At 39.6% G+C, this 22138-nt stretch overlaps 1 protein-coding gene across 1 annotated transcript; it reads left to right on the top strand.

Moving 5' to 3' along the window:
- Positions 1-809: 809 nt before the first annotated feature.
- Positions 810-16518, top strand: eef1e1 (eukaryotic translation elongation factor 1 epsilon 1). Its single transcript, XM_048155455.1, has 4 exons — positions 810-967; positions 2361-2558; positions 12307-12402; positions 15119-16518. The coding sequence occupies exons 1-4, from the start codon at positions 854-856 to the stop codon at positions 15260-15262; spliced, it is 552 nt and encodes a 183-aa protein (XP_048011412.1). The 5' UTR covers positions 810-853; the 3' UTR covers positions 15263-16518.
- Positions 16519-22138: the final 5620 nt, after the last annotated feature.

Here is a 22138-nt window from a genome sequence, read left to right as displayed (position 1 = left end):
TATACAGTTTATTCAGTATAGTTTAAAAATGGTAATAAAATATGACAAGATCTCAGAGTTAAACTGTGTCAGAAAAAAATAATCTTAAACATGTCAGATAACACTTAAGCAAACAATGGTCAGGTCAAAGTGTCTGAATTATTTTTGGTTCCAAATTTTTATCAATTTTATCAATGTTTGTTTTTGCTTGATCAAAACATTTAAGATGGTCATAAACATACCAGGGTTTTTTATTTATATGCCACATCAAGCTATAGAATCAGCACATGGTCTAATGGTGCGTTCAAGTCCTCCTGGGAAGTTCGTATTTACGAGGTGGGAAGTCGTGTGTACGACGGTAGGTGCGTTCAAGTCACTTTCGTCGGAGTATGATGGCGGTGTGCCTTCTCTAAATTAATTACACAAAATAACAACACTTCTGCTTCTAGAAAATGTAGAGCAAAGAATGTGCATTAGCTGTATGTTGCTTTTTTAAGTTTTTTAATTAATTTATGAAGCCATTGTAAACTTTTTTGTTACATATTACATTTTTACATTGTGATGCTAGCGTATTTTTTGCTGGTAATCAGCTTACTTCGTTGTAAATAGAAAAGCCTGACAATGTTACTGCTAAATACCTGTAAGTATTGTGGTATTTCACTATGTTTCTGACTGACACGCCCCCAACTCGTACAGATCGGAGCTTAAAGAAAATTACGAGCTTCCCACTGGTATTTACGACATTGTGGTGGCGTTCATGTCGGTTCTGCTCGTAAATACGATCTTTCCGACATGACTTGAACGCACCATCAGCTGTCCGTCATGACGTAAGAGGGGCAGAACTAGATGATCTCCACCAATCAGCGAGCGTTTTATGTGTCGGATTGGTTTCCGGTGCATCAAGATGGCGCTTCGGGAGCTGAGCTCGCTCGAGAGATTTCTAGGATTAAAAAAGCCAAATAAATACAGCACGCAAGGAGGCAAAAAGGTGAATCAAGCGGTGAATGTGATATACTTGGAGTTAAGAGCCTGTATTATATTTAAAGTTGCGTTTGTGTGTGGTAATATACCATATATATTAGAGATCGTATGAATGAATGACTGGTATAAATCAAAGGAATTATATTATTTGCTACACGTAAGGTTTCAGTAGTTTTCATTTTCATGTTTAGCAGAATTTTGACCTGACTATTTCATTGATTTCATAAGTTCTTAAATTCATAAATTATGGTGAACATTGTTTTGATTTAACAAGTAAAATTATTCACGTGGTAGTAGCCTACTACAGATCTGTGTGACAGAGCGTGACACCTGGAGCACCAAAGACAGACAACATGTACAACATATTACTTCAAGTATTTCAGGTAACATATTAGTGAGCCGTAAAAAATACATTGGATGTTTAACAAATTTACATAAAAAAATAAATAAAAACATATTAGGCTACAAAAAGACCGCATGGCCATTTTAGTTAACTTGTATTGCAGCATGTGGATCCCCAAAAAATAAAAATTACTTTAGACAAACTTAAAGTCATGAGCGCTTTCAGACCCACCAAGTGTATTTAAAGCCCCTATAAATTTGTCATGTATTTTCAAAGAGAAAAGGTTCAGAGGTATGCCAGAAGTGTTATTTATATCGTCCCCCCCAAAAATTATTTTTACTTCATGTTTCTACAGACACTGAACACTAATATTTACATTCATATCATTAATAATGATGATAATCATAATAATAACAATAAACATATTGCAATACAATAGATGCAGTCCCATTTTATAAATAATGAGTAGAAACATTACCTGATATGCTGTCAGTTTAGTCTAAAAGTATGTTCCAATATACAGATCGGTTAACATTAATATATGTATTATATTTTTTTCTTTATTAGCTTGCTTATTTATTTATTTATTTTTATGTCAAACTCTGCAGCTGTGGCTGCAACACTTATAAAATGACACTTAAACATTATTGATGTCATATAATGTGTGATTTAATAGGCGGAAACTTGGGATTGATAACTGTAAGTGTGGTCTGTCAACACTGTACATCGTCATATGAAATTAATTTAGCAAATTCTTAAAAGTTTAAGTGATGAATTACTCTCTTCATGAGCCTGAACCATGCACAAACATCAGTATTAGTTCATGAGCATGAATTTTACTAAACACACAGCAAAACCCTAACACCTAAAGTTTAAAAAAAAAAAAGGTTTACTGTAAGTTTTATTAAGTATTAAAATCCATATTACTTTTTTTTTTTTTCCTCCCCCTGTGTCCACACCTTGAGAACTGCTTTGCCAAACAGCAGTGATTTGACGAATGGATCCAGATTTTTTGGAATAGTTTTTTTTAACATTTTATTTATTTGTCCAATTGTAGGTCCCTGTTCTCCAAAACAACAACGGACCAGCATTGATTGGTCTGGTCACTATAGCATCCCATCTGGTCCATGAGGCCAAGAGACCTGAGCTGCTAGGGAACAGTGCTGAACAGAGAGCCATCATCCAGCAATGGCTCGAGCATCGAGTAACACGACTAGACAACTGTTCTAAAGAAGAGGTCAAAGTTATATTGAAGGTAAGATGATAATGAGTAAGGGTTAAGTGGTTTCTGTATTTAAAAAAAAAATAAAAATGGCCTGGTACACATTTTTTACTGCACAGTGTTTATGTCTAACAGTGCTTCAGACAATATAAATATTTAATGTAAAAGAACTGTTGAGAAATCCATTTTAAAGAATAATTATGCTTAGGCTATATGGAATTTCTGTACATACACAACGAGGAAAAAATGAATGTACTGTAAATCATTTAATTTAAAAGTATAATGCATTTCGCTGCCAACCGGTGGCTTCATGTATATAAATGTGTGGTAGAAAAGCTTCTTTTAAAAATAAATATTTGATTTCAGTATTAATATTGAGCAGTCACAGTGTTAAAATATAATTTAAAGCTACAAACTTTTTTTGGTAAAAAATTACCCAAAATCATTTTTTGAGCAAGTACATAACCAGCCAGTGTTCAAAACTATCTCCTTACCTTAGCTCGATTCACAACAGTAAGCTTGTGATAATGTGTTATAATAAATTCTGTACTGGTGTGTTTCCGCGGGAAACGGCATGCAGCCATTCGTCTTTGCATCATTGCGTCATTACGTCACATCTGTAAACAGTCCCAACTAGTAGGCTATGCATAAAGGATGCTTCTGGTAGTGGATCGTTTATAGCCTTTTTACTCAGAGCAGCTGCAATCATTAAATTTATCATTTTTATGGTGGATTGTAATCCAGAAAGGTCCAAATGACAATCATCAGTGACAACTGGATATTCACCCGTAGTCAAAAGAAACAGACTTCGGACTGCAGAGTGGCTACAGAAATTGAAATCTACAGGTAATGCTAACACACTAAATACATAGTCACGCAGTGCTGATGTTGTTAACATTAACAATTTGAGAACAAAGTAAAACAGTAATAATAATTTGCACGGTTTGATGTGATCCGAGCTAAACAATTGTTAGATTTAATCACCATTGGCAGCGCGATTTATTGTAGGCCTTTATTCCTCAGTTGGTCAGAACAAAAGTGGCAGACGTTACTTACATATACATTTTACATTTTCCGGTGAAAATTCTTATTTTGGTAATACTTCCAAGACCTAGCATCTGTGATTCTGAAGTACAGTATCCACACCGGTGTGGTATCTGACACATTAGATTCATCCGCACTGAGGACCCATGCCAACGCATGTAAAAATAATAATTCCGCATATAACACAATTCATTTGCCCCGCAATAATTTAATAGCGCATCACCGCATTACCGATGCGCTGCAAGGATAATAAAAGATTAGTACCCATTTCAAAAACAACTTTTTTTTTAACACAAAATACTTCTCGATTCACGAAAATAAACATCTTTTCACTATGGGCCACAAGGGAAACATTAAAAAAGAAATGTCATCGTCTCTAAGAGAATATGCGCCGTTAATGCAGGGTCATATGCCAAAAGCTTGGTCAGTTTTTACTTTCAGTTTCTGTAGTGAATAATTGACCGGCGTCCTGTATAACTCCCACGCAGAGTTTGCACATTGCTTGTGTGATATCCACTGACTCACCTTCATGGTTTAAAATGGAAATATTTTAAATATTGCAACGTGGCATTTTTCTTTATCACCAGTTGCTCCAAATGATGGACAATGATTTACATTTTGTGTGCTTCATTTCCTGTGATAATAAAATTAAGTAAATTTATTAAATAAATGAGTAGGCCTAAATAAACAAGTACTGTAGGTAAATAAGTAAAGAGCAAACTTAGACTTGTTAACCCCCCCACCCCCAAACTCAAGAATCCATTTATGAAGACATCTAAGGGGCCGTTCACACAGAATGCGTCTTTGCGTCTAAAAACGCTCAGGAGTGGTTTTAAAAAAAGCGCAGCGTAGAACGCGAGTGTCTCGAGACGCGCTTTTGAGACGTGAGGCAATAACAACAACAACGGAAATAATAGAAATAGGTAAACAGCAGAATTGACAGATACAAGTTTTGACATGGAAAAAAAGAAAATAAGATAATAATGAGCGCCTCCTCCGCCATGTTGCCATCATATAAAACAGTTGTCATGCCAACTTGCTACTATAAACAGAAGCTTGCAACGTTCGCCCCGCCTCCGAGTTCTTCTGATTGGTCCACTGTTTTGGAACTGACATTGATGAGCGGTGATGCATGTAAAAGTTGAAATTCTTTTAACTTGACACGCCGTCTTAAAAACGCGGCACTCATGTGAGAGGCGCTGCAAAAGACGCGAGACGCGAGCGTAACGGTCATGCACGTCCGTCAAGCGCGTGTTTACATAGAAAAACAATGGGAAAGTAGCGCATTGGAATAGAAAAACGCGTTCTGTGTGAACAGCCCCTAAGGGTGCTTTCACACTGGCACTTTAGTTTGAAACTGGGCACTGTTCGTATGAAAAATTGGTAATGTGAAAACTGTCATGTGGACCCGAGTGAATGTGAAAGCAACTCTGACTCAGGTGCTTGTTTACAAACCCGCTTAAAGCAACCTGTGCACGTGTGTTAGCCGATGTCATTAAACGACATCATTAGTTCAACAAAACACATGTAATGGATTACAGTGGTGATGATTTACCACTACGAGTGAGCATGCAGTGTAATCGTGCGGAGTGAATGCAATCAGAGCGGCAAATCAATGGCTTGCCATCTGCTGTCTGCTTAAAAGTGTCCGTTTGCAAGCAGCAGAAAGCCACCTTCATGAAAAGCACATAGAGTAAACCCAAGTGTCGTTCACTCTGCTGCGCATAATATCACCAAATGATTAAAAAACACAATATATTGACCTGCGTCCCGTTTTCTATCATCTGCTATGCACGTTTGTGATGACGTAAGATGAATGCAAATGCACGAAGTTTTGATAGAATCAAGTTGAGTGTGAAACCAGACCAACTCTGTGGGGGGCACTGAGAACACTTGGACTTGCACCGCAGCAAACTTGCCCAGTGTAAAAGCCCCCTAAAACATATAAAAAGTAGTAAAGGGATATCCCTCTCAGACCGAACTGTGTGACCGAAAAAAATGCCATCCCAAACTCAGCGTTTATTTGGTAACAATGGTTTCTCCATAATAGCAGTGGAGTTTTGAATCAGAAACATCCGCACTGCGGTCTGTCGGATGGGCTTTAATTGACACGCTGAGGGTAGCAGGGGTCACACGCTGTCTGGCGATCAGTTCAGAAGGGATTAAAGGTATAAAACGTCTGTCTGTGGACAGTGAGAGGCAGTCTCGTTAACACAGGCACTCAGCGGGATGGACGCCTCTCGGCGGTAGCTGTCAGTGTGTGGTGCAGTGCTGTCCGAGCATGGGTCTGGAGCAGAGCGCTGCTGATCGCTGGTTAATAGTGGCAGTTTAAACAGTAATGAAGGGCTGATGTAATGCCCACGGCACGCCACTGTCTGACCAACTCACAGCACTCTATAAGGCAGAATCACAACATTTAAAGCAGGACAAACAGGAGTCCTGCAGCCTACAGGAATAGACACCAGAGTACCAACAAGACTCTAAGGGGGAGTTTAGAATGACCAGGATAAAGCTCATCCTTGATGGGTGGATTTGAAGACAAGAACGGTTAAATCGACTGTAAGAGAGAGCTTTGTTTCAGAGTAAAACTGTAAGGTGGGTGACATTGTAGCCATGGTCTTCTAAACTCAGCAAAAAAGGAAACATTCCTATTTTGGTATATTGTATTTTAAAGATAATTATGTTTGACTTTAAACTTAGCATATTTATATTGTAAAGGGTTTAAACAAGGGTTTCTTGCTTGTTCATTGAACCGAAAAACAATTACTGCACATGCACCTGTGGAACAGTCCTTAAGACACTAACAGTTTTGACAATTAAAGTCACAGTTCCAGTAACTTAGGACATTAAAGACACCTTTCTACTGACTCTGAAAAACACCAGGAGAAAGATGCCCAGGGTCCCTGATCACCTGCGTGAACATGCCATAGACCTGCTGCAGGAGGCATGGTGACTGCAGATGTGGCCAGAGCAACAAACTGCAATGTCCGTAATTTAAGACGCCTAAGACTGCTACAGGGAGACAGGAAGGACAACTGAAGTGGTTACAGTGCCAAACCAGGTATAACCATATGTCCCCAGAGACATGTTCGAGAACTTGCAAGTTCCTTGATGGAAGAGGAGAGTAACATCTTACAACAAGAACTGGCAAATTTGTTGCAGTCCATGAGGATGCATACTTGCAAACTAGTCGCTATTCTTGCAAAATTCGCCGTTTTGAATCAAAATATGTGAATATGTATGTCATTTATGTGAATCGTGTAGATCCGAAGATTCTCACAAGAATCGTAAATGGACTACTTTCCCATAGACTGGAGTGAGACCATTGACGTCTCAGTTAAAGCAGTGTGCTCGTGAACCGATCATCTCTTCCACTTTACTAGTTACAACACAAAATAAACATGACTGAAACATCCGAAGGTATGTTGAAAGATACAGTACAACTTATCAAAATCCGTATCATGTCACATGTAATTGATCAATCACTGTTTCAACTGCGGAAAGGCGTCAATAAAACAGCTTGTAAATGTCACATTTACTGTCACTTTTACCTCAGAACAGGCTGTTCAGTGTCCAAAAACTCATTAGTCAGCTACAACATTGAATTTAAAGAGGATCATTTTATAAATATATGCACTAGGCTATTGCATATTTATTATATTTGTACTTAACACATGCTTCAATATTCAATGTATAAATCCGTTTTCTGACAGCCACCATTTTAAATGTTTAGGCCTATATAAAAAACGAGTAGAAACATAATTGTCATTCAAAAATTATTGTAATGTTATTATACAAACTTCCTTATGTGTAATTTATATGTAAGTAGCTTACAAATCAATTAATTTTAACCTTTTAATATTATAATGATGTACCAACTGTGGTTCCCTGTATAGTTTACAGCATTTAGTTTCATTTTTTTTTTTTCTTTGAGGAAAATGGGCCATGTACCTGATAGGCCCCAAATTAATCAATATTGAATTGAAGGTAATCAAATCGAAATCAAATTGCAAGCTTCTGAATCAAACTCAAATCCAGTTGTGGAAATTTGTCAATGCCCAGCCCTAGTGCCTAGTGCAGGGGTGTCCAGTCCTGCTCCTGGAGGGACCACTGTCCTGAAGAATTTAACTCCAACCCTAATTAAACACACCTAACCCAGCTAATCAAGGTCTTACTATAGGCTAGAAACTTCTAGGCAGGTGTGCTGAGGTAAGTTGGAGCTAAACTCTGCAGGACAGTGGCCCTCCAGGACCGAGTTTGGTCACCCCTGGCCTTGTGTGTGTATATATATATATATATATATATATATATATATATAGTGGGTACGGAAAGTATTCAGACCCCCTTAAATTTTTCACTTTGTTATATTGCAGCCATTTGCTATAATCATGTAAGTTCTTTTTTTTCCCTCATTAATGTACACACAGCACCCCATATTGACAGAAAAACACAGAATTGTTGACATTTTTGCAGATTTATTAAAAAAGAAAAACTGAAATATCACATGGTCCTAAGTATTCCAGTCCCTCCAGAAAAACACGGATTTTTTTTGTGATTGTTGCGGGCAAAAATCCTTGATTATGCGGCACGTTTTCTTAAAAAATGCGATAGAATATGCGGGATATTTTTGCAATTTTATGCGATGCAAAAACTGCGGTTTGATGAAAAAGAGAAAAAAAGGTGATTTCCCCAACACCCTGTTTTCACTAGGCTACTACCTTAATGTAAAGAGTCATTTCTTATTACTTCCTATGATAAGCAAGCATACTAAATCACAGAATATTTAAGTTCTCATTCTGTTTTATTTCAGACCTTAATTAACACATGGCTCAAACTTCCGTCTGTGGTCCAACACGCAGTTGCACGCAGTGCAAAATAATTTGCCCCCACGGTCATGTAACACACCGGGAAACTGCTTTGCGCTGTCTTTTGCGCTTATTTCTGTTGGCAAATAAGAATGATTTGCGTGCTTCATCATGGTATCAGTGATTTCACCGCAGGGTTTGCAGATGATGTTCACGTCGCGTAATTACGTCACTTCATAAGGTTCCCATGGCAATAGGGGGAAATAATGCCGCTTTACTTGTGTGAAGTAAATGCAACATTTTTCAACTTTCTGCTAAGATATATGTGACTTTTTTGCAACGAAAATACAGGGATTATGAAATCATGCTAGCCCCACATATTTTACTTGCTGAAATCGGCAATTTATGCGGCGAAAGTGCGGCGTATTTGAAAAAATGCGACCCCCGCATAAATATGCGGACTTTGGCTGATTATGCGTTAAATCAGGCGATCGCATAATCGCGTTTTTCTGGAGGGACTGGTATTCAGACCCTTTGATCTAATACAGCCATGAGTCTTTTTGGGAAAGATGCAACAAGTTTTTCACACCTGGATTTGGGGATCCTCTGCCATTCCTCCTTGCATATCCTCTCCAGTTCTGTCAGGTTGGATGGTGAACGTTGGTGGACAGCCATTTTTAGGTCTCTTCAGAGATGCTCAGTTGGTTTAAGTCAGGGCTCTGGCTGGGCCATTCAAGAACAGTCACGGAGTTGTTGTGAAGCCACTCCTTCGTTATTTTAGCTGTGTGCTTAGGGTCATTGTCTTGTTGGAAGGTAAACCTTTGGCCCAGTCTGAGGTCCTGAGCACTCTGGAGAAGGTTTTTGTCCAGGATATCTGTGTACTTGGCCGCATTCATCTTTCCCTTGATTGCAACCAGTCGTCCTGTCCCTGCAGCTGAAAAACACCCCCACAGCATGATGCTGCCACCACCATGCTTCACTGTTGGGACTGTATTGGACAGGTGATGAGCAGTGCCTGGTTTTCTCCACACATACCGCTTAGAATTAAGGCCAAAAAGTTCTATCTTGGTCTCATCAGACCAGAGAATCTTATTTCTCACCATCTTGGCAAACTCCATGTGGGCTTTCATGTGTCTTGCACTGAGGAGAGGCTTCCGTCGGGCCACTCTGCCATAAAGCCCCGACTGGTGGAGGGCTGCAGTGATGGTTGACTTTCTACAACTTTCTCCCATCTCTCGACTGCATCTCTGGAGCTCAGCCACAGTGATCTTTGGGTTCTTCTTTACCTCTCTCACCAAGGCTCTTCTCCACCGATAGCTCAGTTTGGCCGAACGGCCAGCTCTAGGAAGGGTTCTGGTCTTCCCAAACGTCTTCCATTTAAGGATTATGGAGGCCACTGTGCTCTTAGGAACCTTAAGTGCAGCAGAAATTTTTTTGTAACCTTGGCCAGATCTGTGCCTTGCCACAATTCTGTCTCTGAGCTCTTCAGGCAGTTCCTTTGACCTCATGATTCTCATTTGCTCTGACATGCACTGTGAACTGTAAGGTCTTATATAGACAGGTGTGTGGCTTTCCTAATCAAGTTCAATCAGTATAATCAAACACAGCTGGACTCAAGTGAAGGTGTAGAACCATCTCAAGGATGATCAGAAGAAATGGACAGCACCTGAGTTAAATATATGAATTATAAATATATATTTTCTCATAGGTGAGGATGCCCACAGACCCCACTACAACAATTTAGTTCATAAACCTGTTATGTCCTATGAGTTTGTAGTTTGTAATGACATAAGGGTGACTGACCCTTTAAATGCAAATGTAGTAATTATTATTTTTTATTCATTTATTTACTTTTTTTTTTTTGCCATACTCAGTCTGAACCATATATAGTTGTAATATAATCATATCACTTTGTACAATTGTGTGCAGAACTGTGTTCAATGTTAAGCTTCATTTCAGAGAGAATTTATAAACCCCTAGGCCAACGTCTCATAACTCAACACAGTCCAGCGTAACACAGATGTGTCTGTAGGCTGTCCATCCACTCTTCCTTGAACAGAGCAACTCTGAGTTTGATGTAAAACTTTCCAAAGCCTGGATACTAGAGCGGGGGTGGTGTGTGTGAAGGTCTCAGGGGACAGGAGCATCTTCAGCACTTGTGCACAATACAGCACAGCGTCTTGAGGGCTAATGGAGGCAGTGAACAGTGTTCAGATGAGCCACTCTTTTACACACACTCAGACAAGCGCACACACTTGTCTGCCTGAACTCCATCAATCAGAAACCCTTAAAACTACAATATATATTTCAATTCATTTTACCTTCACTGAAGTGTTTAAATGCCTCTAGCCTTTAGATGGTCATCTTCCATTCTCAAGAGGCCTTTTTAATGCAGATTGATCCAGCTTTAAAACTAGATCGGATGAGCCACTTTTAAAGCCACCAATAAAGCACAAAGCCACAAACAGGCTGTGCAGTGATTACAGTGATTTCACCACAGAAATTGGTGTTCTTAAGCACGACATACAGTGGACATTTACTTAAAGGATTAGTTCACCCAATTATGAAATTTCTGTCATTAATTACTCGCCATCATGTCGTTCCAAACCCGTAAGACCTTCGTTCATCTTTAGAACACAAATTAAGATTTAATTAATCATTTTTGATAATCTGAGAGCTTTTCTGACCTATAGACAGCAACGGCATAACACAGTGCGGTGCTTCCGGGTTCTACGTCAGAACGCTGGCTAAGCATTGGCCGACGCTGTTCACATGTGCAACACGAAGCATGCGTGTGCTGCTGACACAGGAGTTGGCCAATAATGGCTGCGTCTCATTTCAGAGACTGCCTCTTCCGGAGGTCGTATGTGAAGGCTGTATACGCCACCAAGAATGTCTTATTTAAGAAAAGTAACTGTAATAAAATTGACTGTTATTCCACGTGAGGTATAAAATACTGTAATTTCTTTACAGTAGATTACTTTACAATCTAACCGTTACTTTTCTTAAAGGAGACCGCCTCGATAATGTATGCAGACGTCAGATGTGACCTCCAAAGGGCGCAGCCTTCAAAATGAAAAGCAGCTATTGAGTCGGCTTTCTGACGTAGAACCTGGAAGCGCTGCACTGTTTTTACAATGTGAACTGCTTAGGAGACTGACAGGGAAGAGAAGAAATTGTTGAAGAAAGTCGTTATTTTTATTTTGTTTTGGCACACAATAAGTATTCTCATCGCTTCATAACATTAAGGTTGAACCTCTGTAGTCACATAGACTATTTTAATGATGTCTTTACTACCTTTCTGGGCCTTGAAATTGGTTATGATATTGCTGTCAATAGGGAGGTCAGAAAGCTCTCGGATTTCATCAAAAAAATCTTAATTTGTGTTCCGAAGAATGAGTGTCTTGTGGGTTTGGAACGATTTGAGGGAGCAATTAATGACAGAAATTTCATTTTTGGGTCTGTCCCTTTAATGAGCGGACAACAGAAAGATGTCACATAGCAGTGAAAGAAACACTGGTATGCGGTTTAAATATGCAATTAACTAACTTCTTAACAGGTGAATCTGATAAAACCACATATTGATGTAAATAAACCAGTGGTGATTAGATTTTAAATTCTTGCAAATCCTAATTACAAAGTCTGCAAAGTCTTATTTGCACTTATTTTGTTCTCAATCTGGAGCCCTGTTGAACTGCCAGCAGCTGTGTTCTTTTAAGTTGCAGTAAATGGAACAACGGTGTTCTAATATTAACAGTGCTTTTATAATGTATAATGTGCTTTGTTCAAAAGCAAACTTTCAGTCTGACAATGTTAAATGCATCTCAAGTTTTATTCCTGTTCTTATGCATGACGGTCAGAAGCGCTGTTAACCCTCCATTTTTGGCAGCACAGCAAGCCCAGAGTAACCTCCTTTTATACTTCCCTTGCAGGAACTTAACCAATACCTGGAGGACAAAGTTTACCTGGCTGGGAACGTCTTCACCCTGGCAGACATCCTCATGTATTACGGCATTCACCACATTGTTGTAAGTCCCTCAGCGGTGAACTTCAGTCGTTTGAGAGAAGTGATGCAGAGTTCCCAATTAAAGCAGTAAGATGCTTCAAGCACAGGAGAAACCTGACACAGCAAAAAGATGAGACACATAGTGATGTCATTTCCCAGGACAGCAGCCAAGGAAGTTTAAGGAGCCTGAAGGAGCCCATTGAGACAGGAAGAGATGGATGAAATGAGAATTAAATAGAAAGGGAATAGAATATCACATCTCTACATGTCAGTGCTTGTAATTGACTGACTAAATGACTGACAAAGAGTTGTCATTACCCAGAAGGCATTGGTATGTCACTCGGTTTAAATCCCTTGGAGATAAAGTCAGTTAGACGTAGTGTCTAAAAAATGTATTCACCCCTTTGTAGATTTCATGATTTACTGTTGTAAAGCATTGAACCACAAAGGAACTTGTTCGGCATTTGCCATGTCAAAGTGAATACAAATGCCTGCAAAATTTATGCTTTCTCTACTCACAACTGATCTCAGTTTAACTATTAAGTGAGTTGTATAATCAATTGCCTATACCAATCATTAGCCGCGTTTTCATTACAGATTTGCGCAAAACTTTTGCCATATTTTCCTAAATGTCGATTAAAAAAAAACTATTGCAAAATGACGGCGTTTCCATTAACCGATGTTATGCGACTAAAACTCTCGCGATGAGTCATTTACCTCTCGCAATAAGTCATTTTCTAAAAGATACTTCTTTCTGAGAGCTTTATTTGGAGCGCAATATTTGCCACGGCTTCTGAAAGCCCTTCTCCCTCATATGCTTCTTTGAGTGCTTTTCAATACTCCAATGGATGCTTCCTCATTTCTTCACTCCTCCAGCCTGTGACCTGGAAACCGATCAAAGAAAATCTCGAATACCATTTTAATTCTATAGGCTAAATGCCATTTCAATTCTATAAATGCGCCGCGAGGAGGTGAGGAACGAAGGAGTGAGGAAGTTTCCTGAGGAGCTATGAGCAAGGATGCACAGGTGCATAGACATCTAATACTATTAGTTTATATTATGTTAATTATTAATTGTTAATAGATCAATACTGTCAGTATTAGATGTCAATCTTCAATAACATAAGATCCCTTGAGGCTCGAGCGCAGCTGATGATTCTTTAAAGTGACACTCGAAGGATCAAGAATATTCCAATATACAAATAAGATTTCCTTCGATTACCCCGTCCTCATTTTCTTTTCTTGCATCCCCTTGTTGCATCTATGGGATGAAGCTGAGGCGTGAGGAAAGAGATGCATAAGAGAAGAAAAGCACCCCCTGTCTCGTCTTCTGTATAAACATACCGTGCTATCTTTAAAGAATGATGATGTGACTGTATGTCAGGAGACCTGTAAATGTGAAAAAAAACTGATTGCAATTTTGCGAAATATTTCTTTTTCGAATTGCCTGAAAAACCACCTCATGCTAGCGTAAAACCTTTTTTACGATATTTGGGAGTTTTTGCGAAATTCACGTGTTTTCATTGAGCATAATTTCAATTTACAATTACAATTTGCACAATTTAAAGGGTAATAGAAAGGCAGCCACTATAAGAATGTCCAAGATAACAGGAAAAGCCTAAAAGCACACACCACATGACTGATTAGCATAATTTTTTCCCCAAAAATATGTTATAGAAGGCTTCATTGCTTTTTTTTTCTAAGAAATAATAATAAACAATTACGTCATAGCCTGCGACACACGTTTCAGCGCGGCGCAATAGAGGGTATGCATCAACGTCACTTTCCTGCCGGAACGCGCTCCCTCAGCTGGACTGAGTGGCAAAAGAACCTGCTTCATGACTGGATTTAATAGGGGAAACTGCAAAAACGCGAGTAAAACAAATGAATTAAACTAAAGGTTGGACTCGAAAGTGTTTCTTACAACTTGTCAAATAAACCTAATCCATGGATATTGACATGCAGTCAGGAGTCTTGTTTCCTGACAATTATATGTGCCTGATTTCAACGATGGGGAAATACATAAAGCAAATCTGCCTGTGAATATTTTATATAACTACAATATAGGTAGGTTTAAATCTGCGTAATCACTTATATCAATGTTATATATATCGTCCAGCCCTAAAACATATAGTTTTATAGTATAGTTTTTGTCAGTGTTTATTTTAAAACACACAATTATGCAGAATATAAGATGGAAATTATTTAATTAATGATTTGTCAACATAATATATAACAATACAATATATATGGAATGATTTTACCTCAAAATCCAACAATTTGACACAAAATGATAACTGAATATGTTTCCTTATTTTCTGTGATGCACCGATATTTGTTCTTTTTTTCTGTAGCTTTCAGCGGTTTTTAAATATATACCTCGGGAATACCTCATTATGTATTTGTAGCCTACTTAGTCATTTTGATAGTAGGCTAATATAGCTAATATACACTTACAGCCTGTGTTGCCTTCATATAAGGCTTATATAAGGCTTTTAATTTTTTGCGGCTCCAGACAGATTTGTTTTTTTTTTTTGGTCCAATATGGCTCTTTGAACATTTTGGGTTGCCGACCCCTGGTCTATATAATATTGCAATTAATTTAGGTAAATGCTGTAAAACAGCCTAATGGGATGAATACTTTTTGTAGGCACTGTACTTGATGTCTCTACAGTGTTATACACATTAGTTTTACTTTTAATGTTCACCATCTTATGTTTGTCCTCACTTTTTCTTAGGTGGAATTGGCTGTACAGGAGAAAGAGCTTTATCTGAATGTCACCAGATGGTTTGATCATATCCAGCACTATCCAGGCATAGGGAACCATTTGCCTCCTGTGGTGGTTCTGAGGAACAGAGTTTACCCGAGTAGTCACCACTGAAGTTTTGATAACTACTTGTGTGATGTCAAATAAGTCAGACCTTAGGGTCACCATATCAAAGCTCAGCTAACACGCAGAGCTGTCCCTTTGTGTTTTACTGCACAATCCCGACGTTAACCCAAACATTCAGGACAAGTAAAACAGGTCTTTTTTGTTTGTTTTGTGCGAGCTGGTTTATGGCCACTAGTAATGTTATTTTATATGTGAGTTTAGTATGAGTATAGTTAAATTTATGTGGATTGGAGTAACTCAGCATGATCAATGAGAATAGTGGCTGTGGTTAAAATGAAACTTTCTTTTGCTAATGGAACAGCATTTAATTCTAATAATAACATTAATATTTAAAATAAATTTATTAATTGCTTTTTCAGATAAGGTTGTCATTAATTTGATAATTAAAATAAGATAAGATAATTGTGAAAAACCAACTTGTCCCTCATGCTTCTTTTTGAACCCACATAAATCTTTCCTCATTTGGCATTTTCTTCTGCTGTTCGTCTCTTTCTTGTAGTGTCAGCGCTGGTGTGGGCAGTAGTCTGGGGTTTGACAGGATGTCATGTTGTTGCTCTGGGGCAGCGGGCAGACTACCAGCTGTAGCCACACAGACAGCACTGGTGTATTCAGATTTTCATGCGCTTTTCACTCCTTCCACAACCAGTGTGTCATTTCCCCCAAAATCCCCTTCTGCACTGTTCATAGCTGTGTTTATTTAGACATTTCAAGTGTTCAGCTGCTTAATTTGTGTTCTTTGTTTACTTCTGTTATATAAATCACTGCATCAAAGGTTTTTAATGTTCAAAATGAGTGCCACTGTGGAGCATTGTTATAGAAGATCTGTGCTTGTACTTTCAAGGCACAGAAATTAAAGCATTTTGAAAAAGGGTTTAGGACTTGTTCCTGAGAACATAGCAGCTTCATAGATAATAAACCAATGACTCAAAACATCTTTTGGAAAACCAAGTGCTTCATACAATGTACAACATGTGGCCAATCTGGTTTGGAGCTGCTCTGTCCGTAGACTTTATGGTGGAAAATCCTCCTCTTATGAAAGGGAGATGTGTTTTTGCACGTTTACTTATCTGCTGTGCGTATGCTGACAAAAAAAAAAAAAAAAAAAATTCTCTGTTCTTTTTATTATACTTCCTTTCCTGTAAGCCGTCTTTATGAAACGTCTGCTGTTCTCAAGCTCAAGTTTGTGTTCTTTAATGTCAACAGAATGTTGTCCTGTGCCAATAAATGAAAAAGGAAAAACAGAACTATCAGTGTCCTTTTTTTATGAGTCCTCCTTCTGGATGTATGACACATCCCATTTTTTGCAGAATTCGAAGAATTTCCATCTGACATTCAGTGTGTCCATAGAAGAACCACAGTGGAACAAAGCAATGTGTGTTTGTGGAAGTGCAAACTGAAGAAGCGACAGAAATCTTGCAGTCATCAGAACAGGCCTTGTGACCAGATAATGGAGATATCCACAGTGGAGTCTCTGTCTGCCTGTTTATTTCTGTCTCCAGATTTAATTGGGCGGCTAATCTAAAAGAGGCTTCCCTCATCAAGATGAAATTTATCGCCTCTTTCACATCTACAAAAGATGACCAAACCACATGTAGCAGATGTCCTGAATGGAGGTCTTTAAAGAGAACTGAAGTTTTCCACATTTTTCAAACATCAGTTCAAGTGTCAAGAGGTCATTATAGCTTTTGCTCAAAGTTGAAGTCACAAAGATCCACAGCAGGAGGTATAGGACACTCCAATTAATTTGGACCTTTGTCCTCTATGCAAAGTTAGAGGGAATCCACTCTTCATGGGCTGATTCCTTTTATTTCAGTTGCACATCTGTTCTTTCAGTGAATTCTGGCAATTAATTTGCCTTGAAGTCAAAGTTCAAGAGGTTTGGGGCATTAGCTTTCACATGGCGGTTTGTCTCACAGCATGCCACAAGGTCAACAAACCACCTATTGCTTCCCCAAAAGGCTCCAGGGACTTCGGGAAGAGTAAAGAGTAGCAACCCTAGGTGCACTAGGACACTGCTTATGCCTTTCTTTTGATGCAGCAGAATCTTGGAAGAGTGAAAGAGACATTAAGTTGCACATCAGGACAACTGTGTAGTACTTCTGGAAAGTTGAGTGCTGTAACACGAATTCTATTAGAATGAAACATGCTTGCATCATTGACACAACTACAGACCACAATGGATAAATGGATACACATTGACTTTGCCAGGCTCTGCTCGCATTTTGTTTGCATCATGTCCCCTGAAGTGTCTGAAGTTTTCACCAACTGTTCATTATGTCTTGTTAACAAGATAAAGAGCTGCATGCCAAGCGAGATGTGAAGCTGGGAAAACAGAAGACCCTGATTGATTCAATGAAACTATCAGCTCTGCGTGGGGCGCATTAGCGTAGAGTAAGTGGTTGTGACAGGTCCCGTGTTATCTGCACCCAACAGGAAGTGACAGTTCTACCATGCACCCATAAAGCAGGCATCTGATTGTCTACTGCAATTACATGACTAAAGCAAAACAGGAAGAGGAAAAAGTTATGCGGTGGTAACGCATCTACACACAATTAATAGCTTTACTTTAGAATGACGAGAAGCAAATTTAGGTGGAAATGCTCCACTTGCGGCAATGTAATTGTCAAAAACATTTGTGAGTCTGCGAATTAATGTGTCTTGGAGGCAAAAGCGTTTTACATATGCAGCTATGCATATTATCGTGAAATGCGTTATTCTGAGCTAAACACTAGCATCAAAGGCCTGTCACTCTTACTTAGAGATGGAAATACGAAACGGCTCAGGAAAGAGAGCAGCGTCTTTTATCTTGAGCGTTGCCTTTGTATTACCCTCTTACCTATGTTCTGCAATAAGATGGAAGTATCGCAGGTGTGGGTCTGTGTGCAAAGTCTTAGAGATGTTCCTTGCTCACTTCATCAATCACAGAAGGCTTCTGATTTAAAAGGTGCTAAAGTACATGTGTGTGACCCCAGGCACCGTGATGGCACCTTAAAACTGACACGGATGACAGACTTTTCCAGAAATAGACTCTCTGCTGCACGGAACCCTGTCCCAGCTGTATGAAACACACTCCTGAGAGGGATATGTGGCCCTTGTGCACCATGTGTGCATTGAGACTCTCATTTAAGGGGTTATGGATTTGGCTTGAGGGTACCAGAGGTTTAGGGGGAGGGGGAGGGGTGGTTAAAGACATAAAATTGTCCTCCTGGATCTCGAGAGATTAGGGGCCAAGCATAGAAGGTGCATAGGCATTCATTATATCTGTAGGAGTCTGTAGTATTGTTATTTAGTAGGGGAGACGATAACAGTTCCTTAGAACTGTATAATAACACATTCTGTGAGATCAGGCATGAGCCTTGAGGAGAGACTAACATGGCAAATTTGGGATCTCTCTTTTGATGCCCTTCTAGGCATAAAGCAGTGGTTCCCAACCCTGGTCCTGGAGTAGCCTACTCCTGGCACTGCACATTTTAGATCTCTCCCTAAACAAACACATCTGATTCAACTCATGAGCTCGCTAGTAAAGACTCCAAGACTTCAGATGGGTGTGTCAGATAAGAGAGACATCAAAAATGTGCAGTGTTGGGTGTACTCCAGGACCAAGGTTGGAAACCACTGATATAATGCCCTAAGGTCCTCAATACAGTATTGCATGCTCATAAGCACAGGGGAGAAGGGGCCCATCCCTAAAAAATTTGTCCAGGGCCTCTGGAATTTTAGTGACACCCCAGGTAACACACGAACAAATTTGGCAGCAATAATGCCATACAAGGTTATATATTATATCTATATATTTTTATATAAACTTGATCATATATATATATCAAATATTACTCAGAATACAATAATCCCCATTTTTCCAAGGTATGCAATTATGAATCAGATCTGCTCATAACCTTTGAATCTATGGGTATACCTCTGTTATTCTGCTGTTTTTTTGTTTGTTTGTTTGTTTGTTTTTTGATTGTACACATTGTATTTTAAATTGTAATGTATGTTGCTTCCGTGCATAATTGTTGCTTGGAGTTGTTTTTGTTACCATAATATTTCCTCTGTTTAAGGAGGGTTTCACACTGGGCATGTTTCCTGTGTCCGAGCCTAAGTACGATTGTTCCCAGCACCCCCGTAGCATTGGTCTGGTTTCACACTCAACTTGATGCTATCAAATCCTGGTGCATTTGCATTCATCTTACGTCATCAAAATTGTGCACACAACATGATGGAAACCAGGCCGCTGGTCAAAATATTGTGTTTTTTATTAATTTGGTGATGTGAAGTAGAGTGAATGACACTTGGGTTTACTCCCTTTCAAAAAATTATTTTTTAATAAATTTTTTGGACATTTTTGGACATGAAAAAACAGCAATATTGCAGCATAGCTGCAATACGACTGCAGTTTTACTGCTGTTGAACTTCAATGTACTGCAGTTGTACTGTGATTATACTTCATTATACTGCAAATCTATGGTTGTGCTTAATTATACTGCAGTTATACTACTTTGTACTGCAGTTTTACTGCAGTTGTACTTTAATATACTTCAGTTCTTTTTTGTAAGGGCTGTATGTGCGTTTCATGAAGGCAGCTTTCTGCTGCTTGCAAACTGACTCTTTTGAGCAGACAGCGGATTGCGAGCCATTGATTTGCTACTCTGATTGCACTCACTTTGCACGATTACACTGCATGTTTGCTCTCACTCTTATCATCATCAACTAAAATGCATGTGCAGGTTATTTTACTTTCTGAACAAGTGCAGACCTGAGTTCAAGTTGCTTTCAAATTCACATGAATCGCACTACAGTTCCTTTGCAACCAAGCTCAGCCCACCTCCTACAGTTAGTCTCGGGTTCAGTACCACAGGGTGCTCCTGGGTCCGCATGACAGCTCTCACATTACCAATTTTTCATGCAAACCGTACCCCGTTTCTAACTAAACTGCCAGTGTGAAAGCACTCTTAGAGTCTATCTGGTTTGGAGGAAAGTTGTAAAATTTGATACACTGATTGGGAGGGGTCTGAACATTTTCCTGAGCAGAATGGGAGTCTCCCAGTCAAACCCTCTAGCGTCACCATCATCTTAAAATTAATCCACAGTCACACTAAACTTTGAGCGTGCAAAATTTCTACTCAGACAAGAGCAGTGAGTGAATTTCTCTTTGTCTTTTTAGTTGTTTGATTAACATTTTGCTGTCACTTTAAGACCTAATGCACAGATCTAATATATTGATACACATCCGAATTTCAACAGGATTTTACCACAGTGGTTGGCCCCGAGCAGGCTCAGGTGATGGAACAAGAGGTCAGTTCTCTTTTGATCAAGGAGGTCATAGAACATGTTCCTCCTCCAGAGAGAGACTCCAGGTTTTACAGTATTTACTTTGGTTAAGACTGAGCTCCAAGATGAATGTGCTTTCCTCAGTACAGAGAACCACTTTTCTAGGGGTAATATGGGACTCAACTACAATGCAGGCACAACTCTCTCCTGCTCAATCTGTAGGCAGGATCGAACTAGGCCAAGCCGTCACTGTGAAACAGTTTCAAAGACTGTTGGGACTCATGGCAGCTGTTCCCAATGTTACAACTTTTTGCATTCTGTACATGAGACCATGATAATGGTGGCTTAAGACCAAGGGGTTTACAATCCTCCTGTGGGCTCAGGGCAAGCTGCTCTCCCTGAGAGCAGTGTATATCCCTGGGCATCTGAATCAGGGAGCAGACTACTTGTCCAGGCAGGGGCTGAGGCCTGGGAAATGGAGACTCCACCCCAAGGTGGTGGAGTTAATTTGGAGGAGGTTCGGCCAGGTGGAAGTATCCCTTGAAGTGGAGAGTTTTTACTTCATGGTTCAGAGATCGCCATTTGGAGCCAGTTAATTGCCCAGTTGGTTCAGTGCTGGAGTTTCTCCAGGACTGATTCTCTGCAGGTTGAAGGTGTATGTGGTGGCCATAGTAGCTTACCACACACCTTTGGGTGGTGCGTCATTGGGGAAAAACCCGTTGGTGTCTCATTTCCTACGCGGTGCTTAGAGGCTGAGGCCTGGAAGCCATGCAAGGGTTCCAATTTGCGTTTTGGCCATTGTGTTGGAAAGCATGGCTATGGCGCACTTCGAGCCTATTGAGTCTTTTGCAGAAATGTTTTTTACTCTAAAAACAGCTTTCCTGCTGGCTATTACATCTCTTAAAAGAGTAGGAGATCTTCAGGCTCTGTCGGTTTCCCCTTTATGTTTAGAATTTGGTATTCTGGCATGATGAAGGCTTTTCTCCACCCTAGACCGGGTTACGTGCCGAAGGTTCCCACCAACGTGGCACAACCTATAATCTTGCAGGTCTTTTGCCCACCTCCCTCACTTTCAGATGGTGGACCAGGAGAAGTTAAACTTGCTGTGTCCAGTCAGAACACTGGATGCTTATGTCCACAGACCTGCCCTGTGTCATAAATCAGAGCAACTGTTAGTCTCCTTCTGGTCACCCAGAGGTTCCCCAACAACTAAACAAGTGGATAGTTGAGGCTGTCTATCTTGCCAATGAGGCATGCAGACAACCTTGACCTATGGCTGTCAAAGCACATTCGACTAGGAGTATGGCGGCTTCAAAATCCTTATTTTTAGGATTTCCCTGCAGGAAGTATGTGATGTGGTGGGCTGGTCTTCTCCACACACATTTGTGACTCATCAGCTCATTAGTAGAGACTGCAAGACCAGAAGTAGGTGTGTCAAATAAGGGTGACATACAAAATGTGCAGTGTTGGGGGTCCTTCAGGACAGGTTTGGGAACCACTGGTGTAGGGGATATTAGTTTTCCTATAGCGTTAATATCTGATGCAGTGTGAAGTTCCCTCAAAAGGGAACGTCTCGGTTATGACTGTAACCCT

Source organism: Megalobrama amblycephala, linkage group LG14 (assembly GCF_018812025.1).
Source record: "Megalobrama amblycephala isolate DHTTF-2021 linkage group LG14, ASM1881202v1, whole genome shotgun sequence".
In the NCBI taxonomy this organism is placed as follows: domain Eukaryota; kingdom Metazoa; phylum Chordata; class Actinopteri; order Cypriniformes; family Xenocyprididae; genus Megalobrama; species Megalobrama amblycephala.
Note: the sequence above shows the minus strand (reverse complement) of the source record. Positions and strands in the feature narration are given on the sequence as shown.

Bases quoted from the DNA above. Each gene is read 5' to 3' on its own strand.
- eef1e1 (XM_048155455.1), top strand. From the start codon at position 854: ATGTGTCGGATTGGTTTCCGGTGCATCAAGATGGCGCTTCGGGAGCTG. The intron at 2,559-12,306 runs GTAAGATGATAA...CTTCCCTTGCAG, and splicing joins AGGTCAAAGTTATATTGAAG to GAACTTAACCAATACCTGGA. The intron at 12,403-15,118 runs GTAAGTCCCTCA...ACTTTTTCTTAG, and splicing joins ACGGCATTCACCACATTGTT to GTGGAATTGGCTGTACAGGA.